The sequence below is a fragment of the Scomber japonicus genome, chromosome 14, assembly GCF_027409825.1.
Source record: "Scomber japonicus isolate fScoJap1 chromosome 14, fScoJap1.pri, whole genome shotgun sequence".
NCBI lineage: Eukaryota > Metazoa > Chordata > Actinopteri > Scombriformes > Scombridae > Scomber > Scomber japonicus.
The window spans coordinates 17,669,309-17,689,121 of NC_070591.1; the positions used below are offsets into that span (position 1 = coordinate 17,669,309).

General features: G+C 39.5%; 2 protein-coding genes across 3 annotated transcripts in view; one reads left to right on the forward strand and one right to left on the reverse strand.

Moving 5' to 3' along the window:
* marchf8 (membrane-associated ring finger (C3HC4) 8) overlaps positions 1 to 10,879 on the forward strand; it is a 73,486-nt gene extending 62,607 nt beyond the window's left edge. For both annotated transcript variants that reach the window (XM_053333097.1, XM_053333098.1), the window contains 3 exons: positions 2,423 to 2,603; positions 3,650 to 3,785; positions 7,704 to 10,879. In XM_053333097.1, the coding sequence (XP_053189072.1) occupies positions 2,423 to 2,603; positions 3,650 to 3,785; positions 7,704 to 8,008 (622 nt within the window). In that variant the 3' untranslated portion in view covers positions 8,009 to 10,879. The remainder of the gene's footprint in view (positions 1 to 2,422; positions 2,604 to 3,649; positions 3,786 to 7,703) is intronic.
* A 978-nt stretch (positions 10,880 to 11,857) lies between these two features.
* alox5a (arachidonate 5-lipoxygenase a) lies at positions 11,858 to 19,516 on the reverse strand. Its single transcript, XM_053332821.1, has 14 exons — positions 19,197 to 19,516; positions 17,740 to 17,938; positions 17,523 to 17,604; positions 17,323 to 17,445; positions 16,663 to 16,769; positions 16,383 to 16,555; positions 16,079 to 16,225; positions 15,766 to 15,969; positions 15,605 to 15,691; positions 14,073 to 14,251; positions 13,793 to 13,914; positions 13,335 to 13,435; positions 12,307 to 12,477; positions 11,858 to 12,108 (listed from the first exon to the last, which is right to left on the reverse strand). Exons 1-14 carry the CDS (start codon positions 19,344 to 19,346, stop codon positions 11,929 to 11,931), a joined length of 2,025 nt encoding a protein of 674 aa, XP_053188796.1. The 5' UTR covers positions 19,347 to 19,516; the 3' UTR covers positions 11,858 to 11,928.
* Between the last annotated feature and the right edge of the window lie 297 nt (positions 19,517 to 19,813).

Sequence of the window (19,813 nt, forward strand, 5' to 3'; positions counted from 1 at the left end):
CATTTTCATGTTGACACACTCTAACGGCGCCTCTGCCATCTTAGAATTACTGGTAAACAGGGTGTGTTTTGGCTGCTCGAGCGATGCAAATTAAATTTTAACTTCCCTCCCAAGCCTGACAGTTCTTGGAATGCGCTGCGGTTGACAGAGATATGGTTCATTTAGCTGCATATTTACAGCAGGGTTGTGTATGATTCTGTTAATCTGTTCAATATTTGGGATGTACAGGTTCAAATGAAAGACATTTCTGAGATTTATATCTATAAGTGTTTTTTAAGCCGATTTGATATAATCTTGGCTGTTTCTAGCAGATGAAACTCCATGAAATTTAGGAAGATCCTGAATTTCTGAGCAGAAGCAGAAGTCTCCTCCACTCATGTAGTTTACGGATCACTTAGGGCTGCTTGTGGGGATGTAGAGATTTTTTTTTTGTCATCCCCTCCTACGAATTGAATTTAAAAAATCCACATTAGAATAACTTGGTAAATCTGTCCATTTTAGCAGGTGCCAAGGGTTTTTTTCATTTTTTTTGAAAGAGGAGTACATTACAGTATGTGTGGGTTGAGAAACTGCAGTTCATCATCTTGTGATCCATGCAAACAAAAACAAAGCAGCCCAGCTATAACCAATAGAAAAAAAAACCCTTGTCTAGAGATGTTAATTGTGCCTCCTCTTTCCTTTAATCCCTCAGTCCTCTTTCAACTCTTCCATCTCCTCCTCTGTTTTGGGAACCCGTAGAAATGACTTTCTCTCTTAATCTTGTAATACTGTGGCCAGATCAGTCAAGTCTGGAAATAGTCTTTATCCATCCTGCTTGCTCACTTTCCAACATGTGTGGGTGCATGTGGTTGCGTCCTCATGCATTCTTATCCTCTGCTGAACTGGGATAAAGACAATCCCATTTGAACACTGCTCTCTCCTTCTCCCTCCTTCTTTTTCTGTACCTTTGTTTATTTGTTTCTTCTTACCTGGAGAGACATGCCACTGCTCTCTGTGTCTCACTCAGGGGAAAATATAGTATACAAACCCTTCCTGGTTTATGCATCTGCTTGTAGAAATCGGTAGTAAGTATTAAGTGAAGAATAGGTTAAAATTATGAAAGTATATGCCCTTCAGTTGTGTACAGTTGCTTTTTACTGGTTTATCTATGAAACCTCTGCAGGGAAATCATGTGCACTTTATGCTACACTGGAAAGGATTTTCCTTACTTTCCACTGGCTCAATTAGTCGAACTGTTTCAACCTTTAATTAAAATTGTGTTGAGGTAGAAACAAGCAGTCGCTGATTTTAGGCTCATTGCTCATTCACTGAGAACTCTGAGCCCATGAGAATGACTTTATCGTGTGTGTGTGTGTGTGTGTGTGTCTGTGTGTGTCTGTGTGTGTCTGTCTGTGTGTGTGTGTGTGTCTGTGTCTGTGTCTCGACTTGGAGATAATAAGCCTTTCCAACTGTTTTCAAACCTCCATTTTATCCCTCACCACTGACTCAGACTAACTGGTGGAAGTATGTACATATCTGGATTCTCGCACTGAACAGACACAGACAAATACACTCTCCCTTAGTGTGGGTGACTAATAGCTGCTCTCCTCCAAACTGCCAGACGAAGTCGAATATGTCATCTTGAGGAGGAGAGGGGGACCGCTTCGGTCTAATATTAAAAGTGTGTTTGGGTCCACTCACTGAGAAAAGCCTGTCCAGTAGTCCTCTGAAGTAGCAGACAGCTAATCGAATGTTCCAGTTGTGTCTTTGCCCAGAATAGCTGCCTTACAGACTTTGCAAGCATCTACAAGGGCTGGACACAATATCATAAACAACTCATCAAATTGAATGCAATTGCATGTGGTAGCCTTGCAACAAATACTAGATTTCTAAAGTGTAAAAAAAAAACAAAAAATAAAAAACTCTGTGGACATTTATGAGGTCTTAATTTGCTTCCTGTCTGTTAACACGGTCTTCACTTAATTTTCATCACAGGCAACATGATTGCTGCCGCTACAACTGCAGGGTATCTGACATTAAATTAGCTGCGTTCAATTTTGTGTCCCGCTGCTGCAAGAACACAGAGGATTATTTTCAGAAAATATCATTTTGATTTGAAAATGAAGTGCTTTGTCTTGATTGAGTTTTTTCACCTAGGACATTTGCTGTTGATTACTTTCAGGGTGTTAATATGCTATTATATTTGAGAAATTATATTCCCGCTGCCATGCTCACCTGTATCTGTTTCTAGTATAGAGTTAACACATATTTTATGTTATACTTACTATCAGACAGTTGCTGACACTTATCATCAAAAACTTGAGGTTGACTTTGGTAAGATATCTGTCAACATTTCCCTTTTTTATCTTTTCTCTGCTCTGTCATCCTGTTACACTAGTTTTGCCTCCAGCTGAGTGTTGACTGTATTCTTTGGCTCCTGTAGGATTTGTCACTGTGAAGGGGATGACGAGAGTCCTCTGATCACACCGTGCCACTGCACGGGGAGCCTGCGCTTCGTCCACCAGGCCTGTCTACAGCAGTGGATCAAGAGCTCCGACACTCGCTGCTGTGAGCTCTGTAAATATGAGTTTATCATGGAGACTAAGCTCAAGCCACTGCGCAAGGTAAGACAGGGTTTGCATGTGCATTTGTGTTAATATGTTGGGAATTGCACGTGTTCGTTGAAGAGTAATTAACACTCATGTTGATTAATTCCTTCTCAGTTAATAAAATCAGTCTGTTGTTGGAGCACAGCTTCCCAGAGTCACAACTAAACTCACATCGTTCCTTTTGTTATGAAGCTGAAAATGCCAAAAGCTGTCTCCTATCTGTCATGCAGATAACACAAGCATGACACTGCGCTTTGAAGCTGATTTTATAAGCAGAACTTATGGGTGGGGGGGTGGAGAGGGGGGGCTTGTGATTCATTTCAAATGGTTTAGGGGCAGTATTCCTCCATTAAATGCTCTTATCAATCGGTGTGGCCTGAAGATAGTAAGACACTCTAATTAAAATTCCTCCACCCTTCATTAGCTGCACAACAGGCCTTAAACAAATGCCCCGCTGTTAATAGCTTCTGAATTTCACTGGTGATTCGAGATGATAGGAGGATCCCCGGTATTACTAAGAAATGTTTATCAATGGATGCTTGGTTTCATGTCTTAATGAAACGCACACGTCGTCTCGTCAAACTGACCCCACAATCATGGCATGAACACCCAAACTCTTCCATTTCTTTTGTGTTCTTTTATATGTTCGATGATCCTAAACTGCCTATTTGCAGAGTCTGAGCTAATCTGATGGTGCTGGCATTGTGTTTTCTTTTTTTTTGTCTTTGTATCCATGGGCACGTTTCCTGATGATATATTGTGCAGCCTGTGACATACAAGATGCTGAAATGTGTGAGCTGTGCAGGCTGGTAGGCAGCAGGGTACCTAGCCTCTCTGTCCAGGGTGCTGTGTGCTCGCTCTGCCAAGAAGTGTAATGTAGCATTGCATCGAGATCATACTCGAACTGAATGCCCTCCATCAAATATTTAGCTCACACTCTGAGGTGCTCCAGAAAACTGCTACTAGAGCCAACAGTTTATCAGCCTTAAGTGTTGTTTGACATCATGCTTTCTACATCCTCTCATGTCATTCCTTTGTCCTCCTCTTGCTCTCGGTGGCAGTGGGAGAAGCTACAGATGACGGCAAGCGAGAGAAGGAAGATCATGTGTTCGGTCACCTTCCACGTCATCGCCATCACCTGCGTGGTGTGGTCTCTCTACGTTCTCATCGACAGAACAGCAGATGAAATCAGACAAGGTCAGCTCAGACTCCGACACACACACACACACACACACACACACACACACACAAGCGTAATGTGATTGTCTCTGTTGGATGCAGTGTTGTTATATGTGTCATCAGTTATATCATCTGTTCACCCACTTTCTCTAAGTCATTCATGTGATGTGTTTAATTGCAAATCTGTATCACTGTGCTGTTTCAGTGGTGTGAGTACTGAGTGTGAAATGTTCTCTAAGATTGAGATATAAGTGGGCGTAATTTGCTTGGCCTCATTCTTGCGGTAGCTCAGTGGGCATCAAAGTTGCCGCTGAGACCGAACAAATGTGTAGAGGAGTTTGCGGGTTTGCTTTAGAGATGATTTTCTGTCTGCAGGCTTTTGGTTCAATCCAGTTCACTTTGATTTCAGACCTATAGTACATAAAAGAGAAAGATAAAAGAAGATGAAAAGGAAAGAGATTTTAAAAAATAGATATTTATATCTATCATTCTGAGATCCACTTTGAGACTTTCAGAGTGAGGCCATTATTGCAAAGTGAGGTGATTTTTGGTTTGTTCTCCTTTCTTTGATGGGGGTTAGATCAGGTTCAGTTTGTGTGTCTGGTGTGAATTAAAATGAAAAGATGACATTTATTGTTAAAGGAACAAATGTCATTAACAAAAGTTGCTCACAAGGGTATAAAAAAGTTTATGTAGTTACACTGACCACAAGAACTGACAAATGTAGTTAAAGTTTAATGCTTACGTATTTGTTGCAAGAACTGAACTCGACAGCTGAGAGGTAATGATCCAAAAACATGATCTTATTAATTCTGTGAAAAAATTCAAGGAATTTGTGGCGTCTTCTGGCTGACCCCACCGCCCATGTTTTGTTTATTTTTTTTTCTCTTTGGAGGTTTAGATGGATGCTTGAGTGCATGATTAGACAATTTTGTGTTTAAATGGTAAACAGACAGACCAGTTTTTGTTGGGTTGTTTTCATCTTAAAGCATAAGTTCACATTTTTCCAAGTCTGTCTTAAAACAACTTTCAAGTGGCCATATGATCTCAATGTAATCATTCTTCCTGTTCATACTGGCTATTAAAAGTGTGTCTACGCTGTAATTTTGTTAACAAATGCATTTAAAAGTTCATCTGGGGCTTCAGCAGGCTGAGTCAGTCATATCAAGTGAATGTCTGCCACATTTACAGTCTTTTTAGCATCAAATTCCTTCTTTGTGTTTCATCAGTCATCAAAAAGAGGGACTCTGGCACTTAAAATACTGTCACATTGAAATAGATCTACTTGATTTGATTTATTTGAGCAGCTGAAGCTTCATTTTAACTTCAAATAAACTTTTAAATACATTTTTTGCACAGAAGGAGGACTGTGGTTTTTGTTCTCCATCACCTACATTGTAAGTGTATTAAGAAGGGATCTTCTAATAGTCAGTATGAACAGGAGGAATGATTACAGCAAGAAAAAACAATCTCAGTGTTAATTTAACTTAACTTAAGACAGACTTGTAAAACTGTGAACCCATCCTTTAAGTGTAGGCCAAAGACCATTGAAGCTATACACATACAGCAAGTGGTCAGCAGGGCACAATGACCTTTTTAGAAACCCTACATAAGAAGAAAACAGCACTAAGAGTTTAAAAGCCCATTTAGCATGTCTTAGAGCGAGTGCTGCTCCGTATATTTACCCTGACCAAAGTGCTCAGCAGCTCTGGGTAACAGAAAGACTGACACTTGTTAGCAGGGCTTAAAATGGAGGAGGCTGCTTTAATGATGAGCTGTTGGAGCATTCACTGGCACTGTGTCTGCTGCCACTCATTCCTCTCCGGCGTATTTGGCGTTTCTGAGACAGTGTGCAGATGGAAGAGCCGGCTGTGCCTGTTTAGCCCAACCTGATGATTCAGACTTGTTGGAGTCCCTGAGGGCTATCAAGTTCAATCACCACAGCGATGCCAAACACTCTCTCACCAGTCCTGTTTGTCCTCTGCCAAGTCAACACAACTATAATAGTTTTTTCTCAGTTTGCTTGCAAAGATAATAGCAGAATTAGATCTAATACACACTGAAATGTACATTTTCTTCTTACTTTTTGAATTAGAATAAATGTTTATGATTGCATGCTGTATTTCAATTTGAAGTGTGCGACTGTGATATCTGACTGCACTTTGTGCGTTTTGCCTTCTCTATCACTTTGTGTGTTTTTGGTAATACATGATACTTACACTCTCTTTACCCATGCAGCCGGAAGAATCCCAGGTAAACTTTTCACCTTTGAACTTTTGACTTTCAAGCTGTGTTTTCCCCATCAGCCTTTCTGTCAGCTGTATCCAGTTCCTTTCCAACACCCCTTTCCTTCCCTTTCTGCCTTGATTTCAGGATAAAAATAATACTTCTTTACCCTTAAAGGCTGGTTATATTCACATCAATTCACTAAATGTTCCGACCTAGTGAACGCAATCAGACACAGAATCAAGGAACATGCTGTGATTCATCTCCATGTTACACTTTGCGACAGCAGGATTTGATTAAAACAAACCTCACTGACAGCTTTGCCCATAACAAACATCTCTTCTCATAAAATGAGTTGCAAAGCGCCTGATCCTGCAACTGAAAGTGTGATGCTTGCCTTGTTTGAGTTTGTTTACTTCCCATCATGTGAGGCATTTTTGTATTTCAGACCTAATATAATTAGGTATGAATTAGGTATATTTCATCCAGAATACAATTTACTAACCCTCAAATGTGGACCTTTCTGAAATATATTAGCCAACATGAAACAACTGATGAGTTAAAGGTCAGAAGTGTATTTTCAAAAGAAGATAGATGTGATTTTTTTTATTTTAAATTCCCTTTTGTGGTTCTTAGTTTTGGATGGCTGCCGTTTGTTAAAAGGTTTACACTTCCTAAATGTGCTCAATTTTACCTCTTAGAACCTCATGTTTCAGGGATTTTGCAGTTTGCAGAAATACTGCAGCTGCCTCAAGGGCCATACAAATGTTTTTGCACAGTTTAGCACATTAACTACAAATTTGCTGCACATTACTGCTACCCATTTTATAACGCTTGCTGCAGGGTTTTAGATTATTGTGCTGGTGCTCGATATGCAGACTCAGAACTCAGAAAATGTAATGAAAGGTTATTAAACAAGTGAAAAAACCTCAATACATCAACAAGTTAGTTAGATCATTAAGATTTACTAAAAATATGGTTTTCTTTAAACTCCAACTTTAACTTCCCACCTTCCATAAAATAAGTTGTTTCTATTCATGTCACTTCAGTATGAAAGCACTTTGAATCTGATTTAAAACCTACCAGATTCAGATAATTACACATTAAACAACATGTTTGGTCTTTATTGTTGTTGTTTTAATTCAGTGACAAATGCAGATTGATTGGCAAGTCTGCACTGCATTAATATTAACTCTGACAAAATAATGCAGACCCAATGTTCACTGTGATGGATGAACTGTCTCAAACAAGTGTCACACTGCAGCATGCCTGAAAATCCTCAGCAGAGATATGAACAGATACATGATTTTGAGATAAATGTGTTACAACTTGCAACAACATACATTCTAGCATTAGCCTGCTTCTTAGGAGGCTATATAGCACACTGCATACAATGTAATGATATCCTGTCCATCAGTATATTGCATTGTATGATAGCTTCCCTAACCACGCGTCTTCCTTGTTAAATTATGTAGTAGATCAAGGTTGAATATGAGTAATTGGGGAAAAACACAACTAAAATCTGCAGCAGTTCCTTGAGCCTTCGTCCTTCTTCCTGTGTATATGCGCTTGTGCATTTTGACCTCCTGAATATTAGATAAAGTACATGTATTAGTGTAAATATTTTTATTTTGCAGTAATTGTCAGGGCTGCTGTATTTGACATGTGCATGTTTTCTTTTTTGTCTGTCCTCCCTCTCTCACCCCTCAGGGATCCTGGAATGGCCTTTCTGGACCAAACTGGTGGTGGTGGCCATCGGCTTCACAGGTGGACTGGTGTTCATGTACGTCCAGTGCAAAGTCTATATCCATCTATGGAGGAGACTCAAGGCTTACAACCGGGTCATATACGTCCAGAACCGGCCAGACACGTGTAAAAAGCTGGTGTTGGAGAAGCCGCCGCTTATGGAGCCGAGTCTGGAGAACAAGGAGACTCTGGCCCCCACCCAGTCGGACACAAACTCCTCCCAGTACACAGAGACAGAGGACTACAGTATGGAGGTGCTCCATGTCTGACGGCCAACCTCCTCTCAGTCCATGCCACTGGTGGTCCTACTCCATAGTGCACACACAAACAGGCCCACAGTGAGGAGTAGCAGTTATGGAAATGTTTGGTGAGGAACAACCAGGCACTCCCCTCCCTCTGAACCCAGATTAGCCCTTTTGTCCTTCTCTGGTCTTCTTAATCTCAATCCACAGACAGAGCAAGACTTCCTTCTATTCACATTCCTCCTATCAAACCTTGTTTGTCTCTCCACCTTCAATCCACGCTTTTGCCTCTTTCCTTTTCCAGGACTGGACTCTTTTTACTGACTTCTGTAAATGTCTGAAGAGGCCTGGATTACACCACTCTATACACACACACACACACACACACACACACACACACACACACACACACACACACACACACACACACACACACACTCTCACTCATGCGAGTACACCTCTGGGAGAGCAGGACTGAGACAAATAGACTCACAAACGGCTCCAGAGGTCTACGTGTCTCTGACGTGTGGTTTGTTTGTTGTGGGTTTGTTTGATTTGGTTGTTTTTACCTCCAGTGAGTCTTGGGCTAACCTGCCATGGATCAGTATGTAGCGCTGCACATCAGATCCCTGGAACGTTCCAGCTACTGCCCTCTTTGTGGTCTGAGAGTCTGCACGCATTCCCCACCCAACAGATCCATCGGTTCCACACGGGCCTGGGTCCCACCAGGCCTTGATCTGGACATGCATTGAAGCACTTTTGTTTTTTAGTTCCCACAAATTCTCCCCTTTCTTCTATCTTATCATTTTTCCCTCTTTAATATGAATTAAGTCTTACATGTTGTACACGGAGGAGAGCACACACAAACAAACTTGGAAATGTTGGTTTCCTGTTCTGCTTTTTGTTTTTGACATTGCATTTCCTTATGCGCACATATACGTGTATATATATATAAATATATACACCCTCCCATGGATGACAAAAAAGGAATTTTGAGGAAAAAGTGGAATACTGCTGAAAGAAACATTTAGTCGAAACAGAAAAAGTGAGTTTTAAATATAACACGTCAACGCCAAATTCTGTTTCGGCTCAGGCTCGTAGCTCTAATGGAAATAATGGAAAATCCAGCCACAAGACTTCTCTACCCCAACATGAACTTTCTGAAGGCTTTGAGAATGTAAACTTTTTAAAAAATGATAAAACTAAATAAATAAAATATTCCAAAAAAGACAACAACAACAAAAAAAGCAACATTTTTTTTACTGGTCACAGGAAATTGCGAGATAATTTCCATGTCTTGAGATCATAACAAGAGCCTTTGGGCATAAATGGCGTTGCTCATGTTTTTCTATCATGCGGATGACACAGTATTTACAGTGTGATATTCCATGTGCAGTTTTTAATATGTTGATTTGTTTGCTTAGTCATGGGATATGCCTTGAGAAATCCACCGCTGTCTGCTCTCAGTCTGTCCTCCCGTTACTCCGACCTCACTGATTTAAAGAAAAAAAAACTGCCTTTTAAATTTGACTGCTTAAAAGGAATAAGCTGTAGGCTAATTTTTGCTCTGCAGGTCAGGACCTGCACTTTCACAGTCAATCTCTTCAGTTATGTGAGCACACTTCAGCAGATACTTCAGGGTGCTGAACAGACATCTGAAGTGTGGACGTGACATATGGGATCATTAACGAGCATTTTAGTCACACAAAAGTCCTCCGTTTCAGTGAAAGTGTCTTGTTTCCTACGAGACTCTCATCACATGATGAAGGATGTCTATTTTAGTATTTAATCACAAGACAGCCAGCATGTTGAATCTTCTGTTTGATTGAAAAATGTTTCTCACATCTGGCTGTATGTTGCTCTGATGAGACAAATTGTCCCAACACACATTTCTGAAAAGAAGCACAGACTGAATACTGTCAACACAATTATTTCAGCATTTCTATCAGGGTAACATTTTCACTCCTCATTCATCACTAAACGGATCATTTATCCGAGCAAGGCATCCATATGTATGCATCATCACTGACTGAGGAGCTGACTGCAGCGCCATCTGCTGGTGCAGTCTGAGATGGGCAGTAGTTGACTTCTCAGGGCGATATGTTTCGGGCCTTCAGCCATTGTAAGTGCTTTTGTGTATGTGGGAGCACAGCAATGCCAGGCTCATGTTGAGCCTCACAGCCATTCCAGCAACACACACATTTAAAAAAAAACAAAAAAAAAACTGTCTTTGATACCAGTATACTGTCTGTGAACAACGATGGTCCAACAACATACCTGATGATTACTGCTCAGCAGCAGCAGCAATAACTGAAATCAATGCTTTGTTATTTGCAGCAATGCATACTGTATTTGTGTATATGCCCCTTGGTGACTTGAGATCTGGAGTCTAATATAATTTTAATACATAATATGAGCCGAGGGAGTTGTCGTGCATCAAGTCGGATTAAGACCTAGTAACGAGAAGCTTTTCTGAAACTTCAGTACCCACAAGGCTCTGTGCAATTAGACAGATAAAAAGTGCAATTACCCTTTTGTTGTTGTTCTATTCTATAGTTATGTACTGGTGTTTAATGTCCAGGGTGTCCTCTGGGTATAAAATGATTTTCTTTATTTTGTGTTGTATTTATTTTTAAAAGAAAACAGAGTACAATTTGTTCATTTAAAATCCCTTTCATTGGTAATTTTATGCAACTTACACTTAGTTTTTTTTCCCAGGCATTAATACTAGACAAATCATTTTCACTCTTTGTTTTGCACTTACCTCTTTTACCATTTAGATATTAGTGTTAAAAAAAGAAAAAGAAAAAAAAGTGGTTGTGGATCCTTAATGTGATCATCTGCTCTTCCTTCTCATTTTTAAATTGCTTGTCTAATTTTGTTTTAAACATGCATTATCTGGACATTAACTTTCACAATCAAATTATTAAGTATTTCATTTTAACACATATGTCTGATATTAAGATGATTAAAGCTGGATAGTAGATTGTGTTTATTTACTTTCTACTGATAGGAGCTGGCTCCTTTCATAAAGTCTGAGACAGAAGTTATGAGTATTGAGGCCACATTAAGATGGTTTTTTCCCCACACTGGCATGTTTCTCTCTGAGAGAAGCTTTGTCTTTCTTTTTCTTATTGTCTGTATCACTCTGAGCTAATTTCTTCACGTTTAGTATCCATTTGATCAGGACGTCGACTGAGAAGGAAAGCCACTTTTCTCAGCGACACTGTCCCAGTATTGTAGGTTGAAGTCTAGATTCTTCTGTTTCTGTCTCCGCCCTGTTGCTTAAACCCTTCATGTCTGGGAAAAGTGTAACTTGCATAAAGCTACATTTGTTTACTACTGACTGGACTTGAACATATATGACTGTTCCCCTGTCTTATGATATCATTCCACAAGTTTGTCTGTGAATTTTCTTTGGAATAGTAACTGTAAAAACTTTGGTAAAAGTACTTATGTTTTTAAAAGAAATATTGATGTGTTTTCAGTTTAATTTCCCATGTTTGAACAAAGTATGTAGAAATAAAAAGAACAACCAAATAAAAATTAAGTTACTTTTAAAGCTGTGTGATTTGGCTCATTTCTTTATTGCATATTGAGTGAATCATGGGGTCTAACATTAAACATTATGCCGGCCGAATTTGTTGGTGACAGAAACATTACAGCATATTTGACAAGGTTCATGTACATATTATATTTATCAGATGTACTGCAATCAAACATTTATTCAACTACACTCTATAGAGGAAAATAGATTTAAATTGGCAGCTCTATGTAATAATTATAATATAACAATTTGGTCCAAATAACTGCCAAAAAACTACTTTAAAAGCAAAGTTAAGGTTTGTATCAAAATCATATATCATAGGGTTTTATAACATGTTTAGACCATGAGCAGAACTTCACTGTGCGTTTTGCAAAATAAAGTAGAGACATGATTATATTCCTCAAACTGCAACACTGTTTGGGATTTTGTCGGGGGACATGTTGTAGTACGGCAGCTTCTTTCCCTCATTCCTCCTCTTGATGGTGCTGCTTATCTCAGCCAGCTGCTTCCTGAACTTTTCCATGGCTGCCTTCACTGGCTTCTCAATGAAGTGCTCATCAGGATACATGCCCAGGTACAGCTGCAGGGAGAGAGGGAGGAGATGGGTCACCGCAAGAAGGAAAGCAAATAAAGCAAAAGGAAGCTTTGCGGGAAATCAGAAACAGTTTATGTCAAAGTCATGATTGTATTGTCTGGCCCTTAAAACAACCCAGTCTGTGGGACAGGTGTGTGTGAAAGTGCGCGATTGATTGCTGCTGTGTTTGGACACTTTCCATACCTCATTCTCTTGGTACTGGCTGAGGGCCCAGACGGCCCCCAGGTGCCAGCTGGAGCGTCCGCGATCAGGGAGACTCTCAATAATCAAGTTCACATCTGCCAAGCCCTTCTTGTTGGGTGGGGGCCTCCGCATGGTAGATGGGGCATTGGGAATCCAAGAGCACCAGTCATACTACACAGTGTGCACAAATATACAGTTTGAGCATACAGTCATGGCAAGTAAGTAAATAAATGTACTGAAGTTCATCTGATAATATTAAATTTAAAGATCCCTTCCAGACATGGTTTAAAATACGTTCTTGGAATAATAATTTCTACCTGATGAGGTTTTTCCACAAAAAAACAATTACCTCCTTAAAGTCTACTCCTCACTCAAAAATCATCTTCATGTTCACTGTGTCCATTCTCTGTGTTTGTGCACTGGAGGCTTCAATCTATGATAAATATCTATAAAACGCATCTATGAGTTTAGTCTATGAGTAGAGTACAAGGTCTAAAAAGATCAAATTATCCAATATTTCATTTAAAAAGGAAAATACACATATGTGTTGCAGGTTTCATTGTTTCTTCTTTCTTTATTGTGACCCAGTGGACAGAGACTGACATAAAGCAGTTCAAAGTAGCTCCATCCTGTCAACAGTCAATGCTACTTTTGACAATCTAATGATGTCATACTGTATAATAGCACCTCACACTCAGGGACTGTTTTTCTAAAGAACGAATACTTTTATCTTTGATACTTAGTTGTTGATATTAGGATTATGTACAGGATCATTTTATATTGTTGTGGTGGTACTTTTACTTAAGCCAGGATGGAGGATATGAATACTTCTTTCATCACTGTGTGCATGTGTGCAGACCCACTGACAGTAACTGTGAATAATGCATGTCAACTAATCTTCAAGAATTCATCCACAATGGCAGAGCTGACATGTAATTTATCTTCTTTTTTCTTAAAAAAAAAAAAGTAAATCAGTCTTACATAAATTGAAATATTGGATGTCAGGTTGCTGATTATCTGTTACTCACCTGTCCAAAGTTGACAGCTGCATGTTGGGCTGAAGCAGTGAACACAACGACAGTCAGGTACTCTGTCAGCTCCTCGCGTGTTTTCAGAGACTTAGGAAACTCTGTGCACAAATTGTGGCCAGATAGAATTGACAAATTAAGCCTAAATCTTTCTTACACATTCTTTGGTAATGCTTGCAATGTGGAAGCTCTTGTGGTGAAATGCAGGAAGCTTATAGCAACACAATGACACTGTCAGACTCCTGAGGCAACCTGTCTTCCTCCTCAAACATCTGTCTATGATAGAGCAGATATGAATTTGTAATGCTCTCTGTTCCCTGTTGTACCTGTCTTCACCTAGACTAATGAAATATCGAAGGTGTGTGAGTTGTTTCTCTCCTTGGAAAAAGAAACGTAATGTATTGTTTAGTCGCTGCGTTTTGATTGTTATTGCAATGCTAAAGAGGAATTCTACCTACCACAGTAATCGGTGTCCTGCATACCAAAGCTGCACACATCTTTAATGAAGGCCTGGATTTCTTCGTCTCCCTGAAATGTCTCATCGCTGGTGTAGTAAATATGCACCACATCTGACACAAAGCTGACAAAGAGCAAACAGCACAGCAGTCACGTACAGAGGCAATAAAAATGCTGTTACTTCTCTCCATTTGAAAATCTGTCACTCCCACACAAGAGTAGAAATGTCCCCACACCTCTCACTATTTTCCCTTTGTTATGACTGTCTTTCCTTCACCTCACCTCTTTGTAGCCTCCCACACCTTGAGTCCATCGTCTCTGAAGAAATAGGTCGGTAGCTCCTCCTGTTTGTCCACACCGCGGGCTTTGATCATATCAGGGAAGCACAGAGACCTGAAGGTCAAACTCTTCACGGCCTTCTGAATGAGCTGGACATGACCGCCTCCACCTGTTGCGTTTGCCTTGATGAGAAATTTTTAAAAGACACAATTCTTATCCTTGCAGCTGAATTCTGTGCTTGTTACAGCACAGAAGATTTCACAAAACACATCATACAGTACATGCAACAGAACAATATAGTTAACCTGTAAATGGCTGTAACTCACCCAAAGCCTTTAATTCATGTCTTAAAATTAAATTATTGTGTCAGTAGATGAGTCATTGCCACCAAAATGATTCATTCCTCTGACCTTAGATGTTTTGTCAGAAAGACAGAGGACTCCTCATTAGTGTGTTCCTCATCTCCTAATTTCCAAACATTCTTGTCCATCATGCTTTCACTGACGCTGAATGCCTATTGCACCAGATTTGTTTAGGCTAACTGACTTCTATTGTGTTTCAAAGTCAATACTATTCAGATGCTGATTTCAAATGTACAAGATTTTACATTCCACTTTGTAAAGCAAGACATTAGACTTAGATTTGCATGAAACGTGAGCAGTGGTCTCTACTATATGCAGGAGTATAGTAAGACAATAGAATTATAGTGAAGGGAATCACTGGACATCCTGTGGCTCTGCATGTGATGACTTATGCAATGAAAGACTCATACAACCAAAAATTGTTCAAGAGTTCGAGAGTTGAGCCAAAAAGCTGTAGTTCCCCTCCAGTCAATTTTTTTTTTCTTCTTGTTCCCCTCGCTCTGCAAAATGATGTATGTGCAGAGTTTAGCACAAGAAGTCTGTTTTCATATTCATCTGCTGGAGGTGGAAAGTTTCTCTGTGCTCACCTCAAATCTAAATTCTAGGTGTGGACCCACGAGCATGATTTGTGATATCACCACATTTTTTTAACCCAACTATGGTCCAATATTCAACTTACACAAGTGTGATATGGAAACCTGAAGCCTCCAGTGCACACATACTGGCAATGGACTTTAGAGTGAAGGATTTTTAAGGAGTTAATTGAATTGAATAAATTACTTTTTCATATCAGATGCAAATTATTATTAAAAGAAGAATACTTTTTATTTATTTATGTCTGGAAGGAATCTCTAAACAGAGATAATGAATATGCCTTTTGGGGTCTTTTTCTCTCCATCTCGCATTATTTTGTATGTTCTTTTGTTGGATTTTTGTTTGGTTTTAACTCAAAAATAATATCCTCTATGAACTATAAACCAGAAAACAATAAAGACTGATTATGAGATGTCATGTTGTGACTAAAGTGACATTATACATTATAATAGTCACGCAGATTTGATGCTTTTTCTTTTCCTGTTTCTCTTTCATCTCGTAACGGAAACAATCAACTTCCCTTTTCTTGTTCTCCTTTTCATCTCTCTTTACTGCTTTAGTATACAGTCACACACTCACCTTGTCAAAGATCCCACACTCACAGATGAGCTGCTCCCTGGCCTTGGTGTTTATAGCGATGGTGAAGCGCACGTGTGGGATGAGTAGCTGTGGGAAGGTGCATCAATCAGAGTTAATCACTCAAACTAGAAGTCAATTCAATCAATCTGAGTTTCTACTACCTTATACACAGGGTGGACAGCGGGCAGCTGTCTGAACATGGCGATAGCAAACATCTCTGTGATCAGATGTGTCCTGAGCAGATGTGTGATGGTTTGGTGGTGCTGGAAGTCAGCTGAGCGGACCCAGATCTTCGCCAGCAGCCAGTCATATTGATCATCAGTGGGCAGGTAGATCGGGTTGTCCTCCCCTGGAGTCTGCCCCAACTGAGAAAGACATTGGACGGGGGAGGAAGATGAGGAATGGGTCTATACTAAAAGAAATGAAATAACAGTGCAACCCCCCTCCCAATATTGATGCTAAACATCACTTTACCTGTATGGCTATAGGCAAGATCTTGTTCTGAGCGTTCTTGTACAAAAGACAGATGGGAGCTGCCAGGTACTGCAGGGTGCATGGGTCTGTACAGTTAGGTTTGATGCCGTCTATCACCTCATAGTCCACTATGTAGATGTTACCTGCCTGGAGCCAGAGCATTGAGCTTTAAGATGGCATAGTAACCGCGAACTGCTGTCATCTGATATGACTGAAAATATATGAATGAATGAAACTTTGGAAAAGAATGCAAAGAAAGAGATTAAAAGAAAGCAAAATTAAGCCATGATAATTGTGTGTCTACCTCTATTTCCTGCTCCAGAGTCAGTTCTCTCTCCAGGCTGACAGAAACCATCTCATTTGTGACAGGAAACTTGTCGGGGAGTTTAGTGCATTTTTCAATCACTACAGGGTTGCAGCCATTCAGGAATTGGTACCCAAACATGAAATCCTCCTTCCAGTGTTGCATCACATACTCTGGATAAAACATAACATATGACACAAGACATAATATATATAACATAATGTAATGTAATGTAATATAATATAATACAATATAACATAATATACTGTTTGAAGCTGACCTGAGATTGTGTTTTTGATTCTCACAAAGATCTTCTCAAAATCAGCAAAGTCATTCCAGGAGGACTGGAACATGTGCATGAACTGGTTCACAAACAGGTTCTCAATTCTGGAAATTCATAGTTATCATAATTATTATCATCATCGATCTCTTATTTGTCCCTGTGTTCACATCAGCAAGGTAAAAATATAGATTCTTCAGACAAAAACTGCAATTAAAAGCAAATTAGGAAAAGGAGAAGAGCATTAAATGGAAAGCTTTTTTTTTATTATCTGAGCTACTTCTCCAGTTAAATATTTAAAAATGATATGTAATTTTCGAAGCTTTGTCATTTTTAGCTTTGCTCAAAACTACATGGAGGCTACTGCACATAGGATATAGATATAATTTGAATCTTTTTCATGTTGTTTATGTGCAAGATTACATGTTTGCATGAGTCACAATGCAAATGTCCCTGCTGATAAATACACAATGGTGCCTCTGTTTTGCAGGTAATCCTGAATAGAGAAAATAGTGGTATGTTATCAGGCTGCAGATCTCATCAGGAATGTTTTGCATTGAAAAAGACCTCTGAGGCTGATGCTCCACTGACAGCTTCAGCCTTCTCAGATACTGCAAACCTGATAAAGCTTTCAGACATGCTGTTAGAGGAAGCACGTACGCCTTACTGTAGTTCAGTACAAAGTCCACTCCCTTCTCACTGTCAAACTGGATGTCCCGGGGCAGATCCTTGTGTCTGTTAGCATCTATGCTCATAGGAAATCCTGGCTGCCACTCTCTCCATCTATACAGGACAGCAGGGTATTATTGACTCACATTCAATAACAGACATGTTATTGTGCATGTGCAAAGTAAACCTGCCTGAAGTTTTTGCGCCTCATGTCAAGCTCTGCCTGTCTGTGTTGCTTGACCAGACTGGTCTTATCATGCTGAGGCAGGCGTGCTGAAATAGACACAAGACAAAGTTAAGAAGATGGAGTCGATCATGCTTGTTTCACTTGTGTTTTCAGGCTCTGACTGATGAAAAGAAGGACACAGGTAGTCTGTTAGGCAAACAAACAAATAAGCTTCAGAATACCTAGTCCATCCCGCAGCACCACTTCCTTGTCACCCACCAGCCAGCGGAAGCATGGGAACTCCACATAGTCTCCATTTGGGGTCTTGACTGTGATGTACCTGCAGTACCAGTCATCCTGCATCCAGTACTTCTTTTTCTCAATCTTCACCAGCACAATCTCACCCAGGTCTTCCCCAACCCTCACATCATAGGAGTCCACCTGCAATTCAGTCAGCAGCTAAACAAACAGCAGGTGCTGGAAATACAGTTCCTTAGTTTTTTGGTTTGTTTTTTTTTACTTCTTTCCTCATCTGTGTTTTGGATATTCTATGTGTCTCTGTCCTCATTTATATGTTGTTGCTGTCATATTAACTTGTCAGCCCTGCACTGTTTGTTTTCACTGCTATTTTTAATAGTGTGTTTTTCATTATGTAAAGCACTTTGTGATTTTATGTGTGTAAGGTGTTATACAAATAAACTTTACTTCCTTACTATTAAACTAGGTGTTAATCATTTGTTTTGTGGCTTGTATGTAAAAAGATCTATTTTACATGTGTGTTTAGTAAGGGCCTAAAATGTAATCGGTCTGTTTTTATATCTCATGAACAAAATGCACATATAAAAATTTAATGTAAAAACACTGATGTGAGTTCTCCTGATGAGAATAAAAAAAACATCTTTGACATGAGCAATGCTGAGAGAGAAGCTAACATACTGTGTAACTGTAACATTTTACAACATGTTGTAATTTTATTTCACTCAATGACTAGTTCTTTCTTTCCCACTTACATTTTAGGTTATTTTGGGATGGAGGATTAACTCAAATCTCCTACATTTTATTATATATACATTATACATTTTATTTTAATCTCAATGGCAAAATAGGCCTTAATTATTGCCTTAATTAAAAAAAATTGTATAAAGCATGACAACTTGATGCTAAAATATATGTTGGAACCTTCAAAAAACCTGTTTACATTCACTTTTGCTTGGTTATCTGTGAACTCTTGTCATTCTTGTTCTTATCTGTGTGTTTGTCTTTTTTATTATTTTTATGACTGATGCAAACCGAATTCCCCCTCTTGGGGACAATAAAGATTGATTATTAATATGTGCAGTCTGATAAGTTAACTTACAGTACACCCCCATCTTCAGGTAATATTTGTCATTTGAAATCAAACAAATGTTGTTGTCTGACATATACATGTGTTGTACATAGAAGCATAACAAACCCACCATCTGAACTGATACTTTTCATTGGAATTAAAAGTGCTCCTTATGTCCAATACAGTACTGTGTTTGTTTTATCACCAAAGCTGAATGTAAATGAACTAAATTAATTTCAGGTATTTTCATCTCTGTTGTAACTTCCTCTTTTTCCAATAACATGCAGGACCCTGATCATTCATAAGAAGATAAAACTGGGAGTATATGTCATCTTCATCCTCACAGCTCTGCAGCAGTGTAACGTCACTTACCGCTCCCCTCTCAAAATCATTGTACAGAGCCTTGTCCAGCAGTGTTCTCTCGCTGCATCGCTCCGTTCCAACCAGTGTAATGTAGATGTAGTCATCTGTTCCCGCAAACCACTGGCTCCCTGTGGCAACAGTCACAGTGTAAGTAGGCATGACAGTCACACAGGATCAAGACGACTCCAAAAACGTCCAAACAGCAGGTCCCAAGATGAAAGAAATTTAGCAGAAAAGCAATTTCTACAACCACTCACAAATGGTTTGCCTCAATATTTTAGCAGTCAAAACTGTCTTTCACTGCACTGTGCACTTCACTACTTGCAGGTGTCCCAACTTCCTACAAACCCTGTGAAAATGTGTAATCAGGCAAAAGAGGGAAGTGCGGGAAACCAATATGCTCTCCCCACCTCTTCTATGGCAAATGAGGTCAGTTTTGTTCCTCATTCTCCTGCATTCTCCTGGCTAGATGTGTTATCACTGGCGATGTGTACAGACAAGGAAAGGTGTTCACCCCCCCACCCCCCACACACACACACACCCGGAAGTTGATACCAAATTCATTTTCCTTGCAAATTTTATTTGCAAATAAAAAAAATTATAAAATCATAATAGATTTAATTTCT

Bases quoted from the DNA above. Each gene is read 5' to 3' on its own strand.
- alox5a (XM_053332821.1), bottom strand. From the start codon at position 19,346: ATGCCTACTTACACTGTGACTGTTGCCACAGGGAGCCAGTGGTTTGCG. The intron at 17,939-19,196 runs GTAAGTGACGTT...ACTGAATTGCAG, and splicing joins ATGATTTTGAGAGGGGAGCG to GTGGACTCCTATGATGTGAG. The intron at 15,692-15,765 runs GTAGTAGAAACT...ACCTTCCCACAG, and splicing joins CTGTCCACCCTGTGTATAAG to CTACTCATCCCACACGTGCG.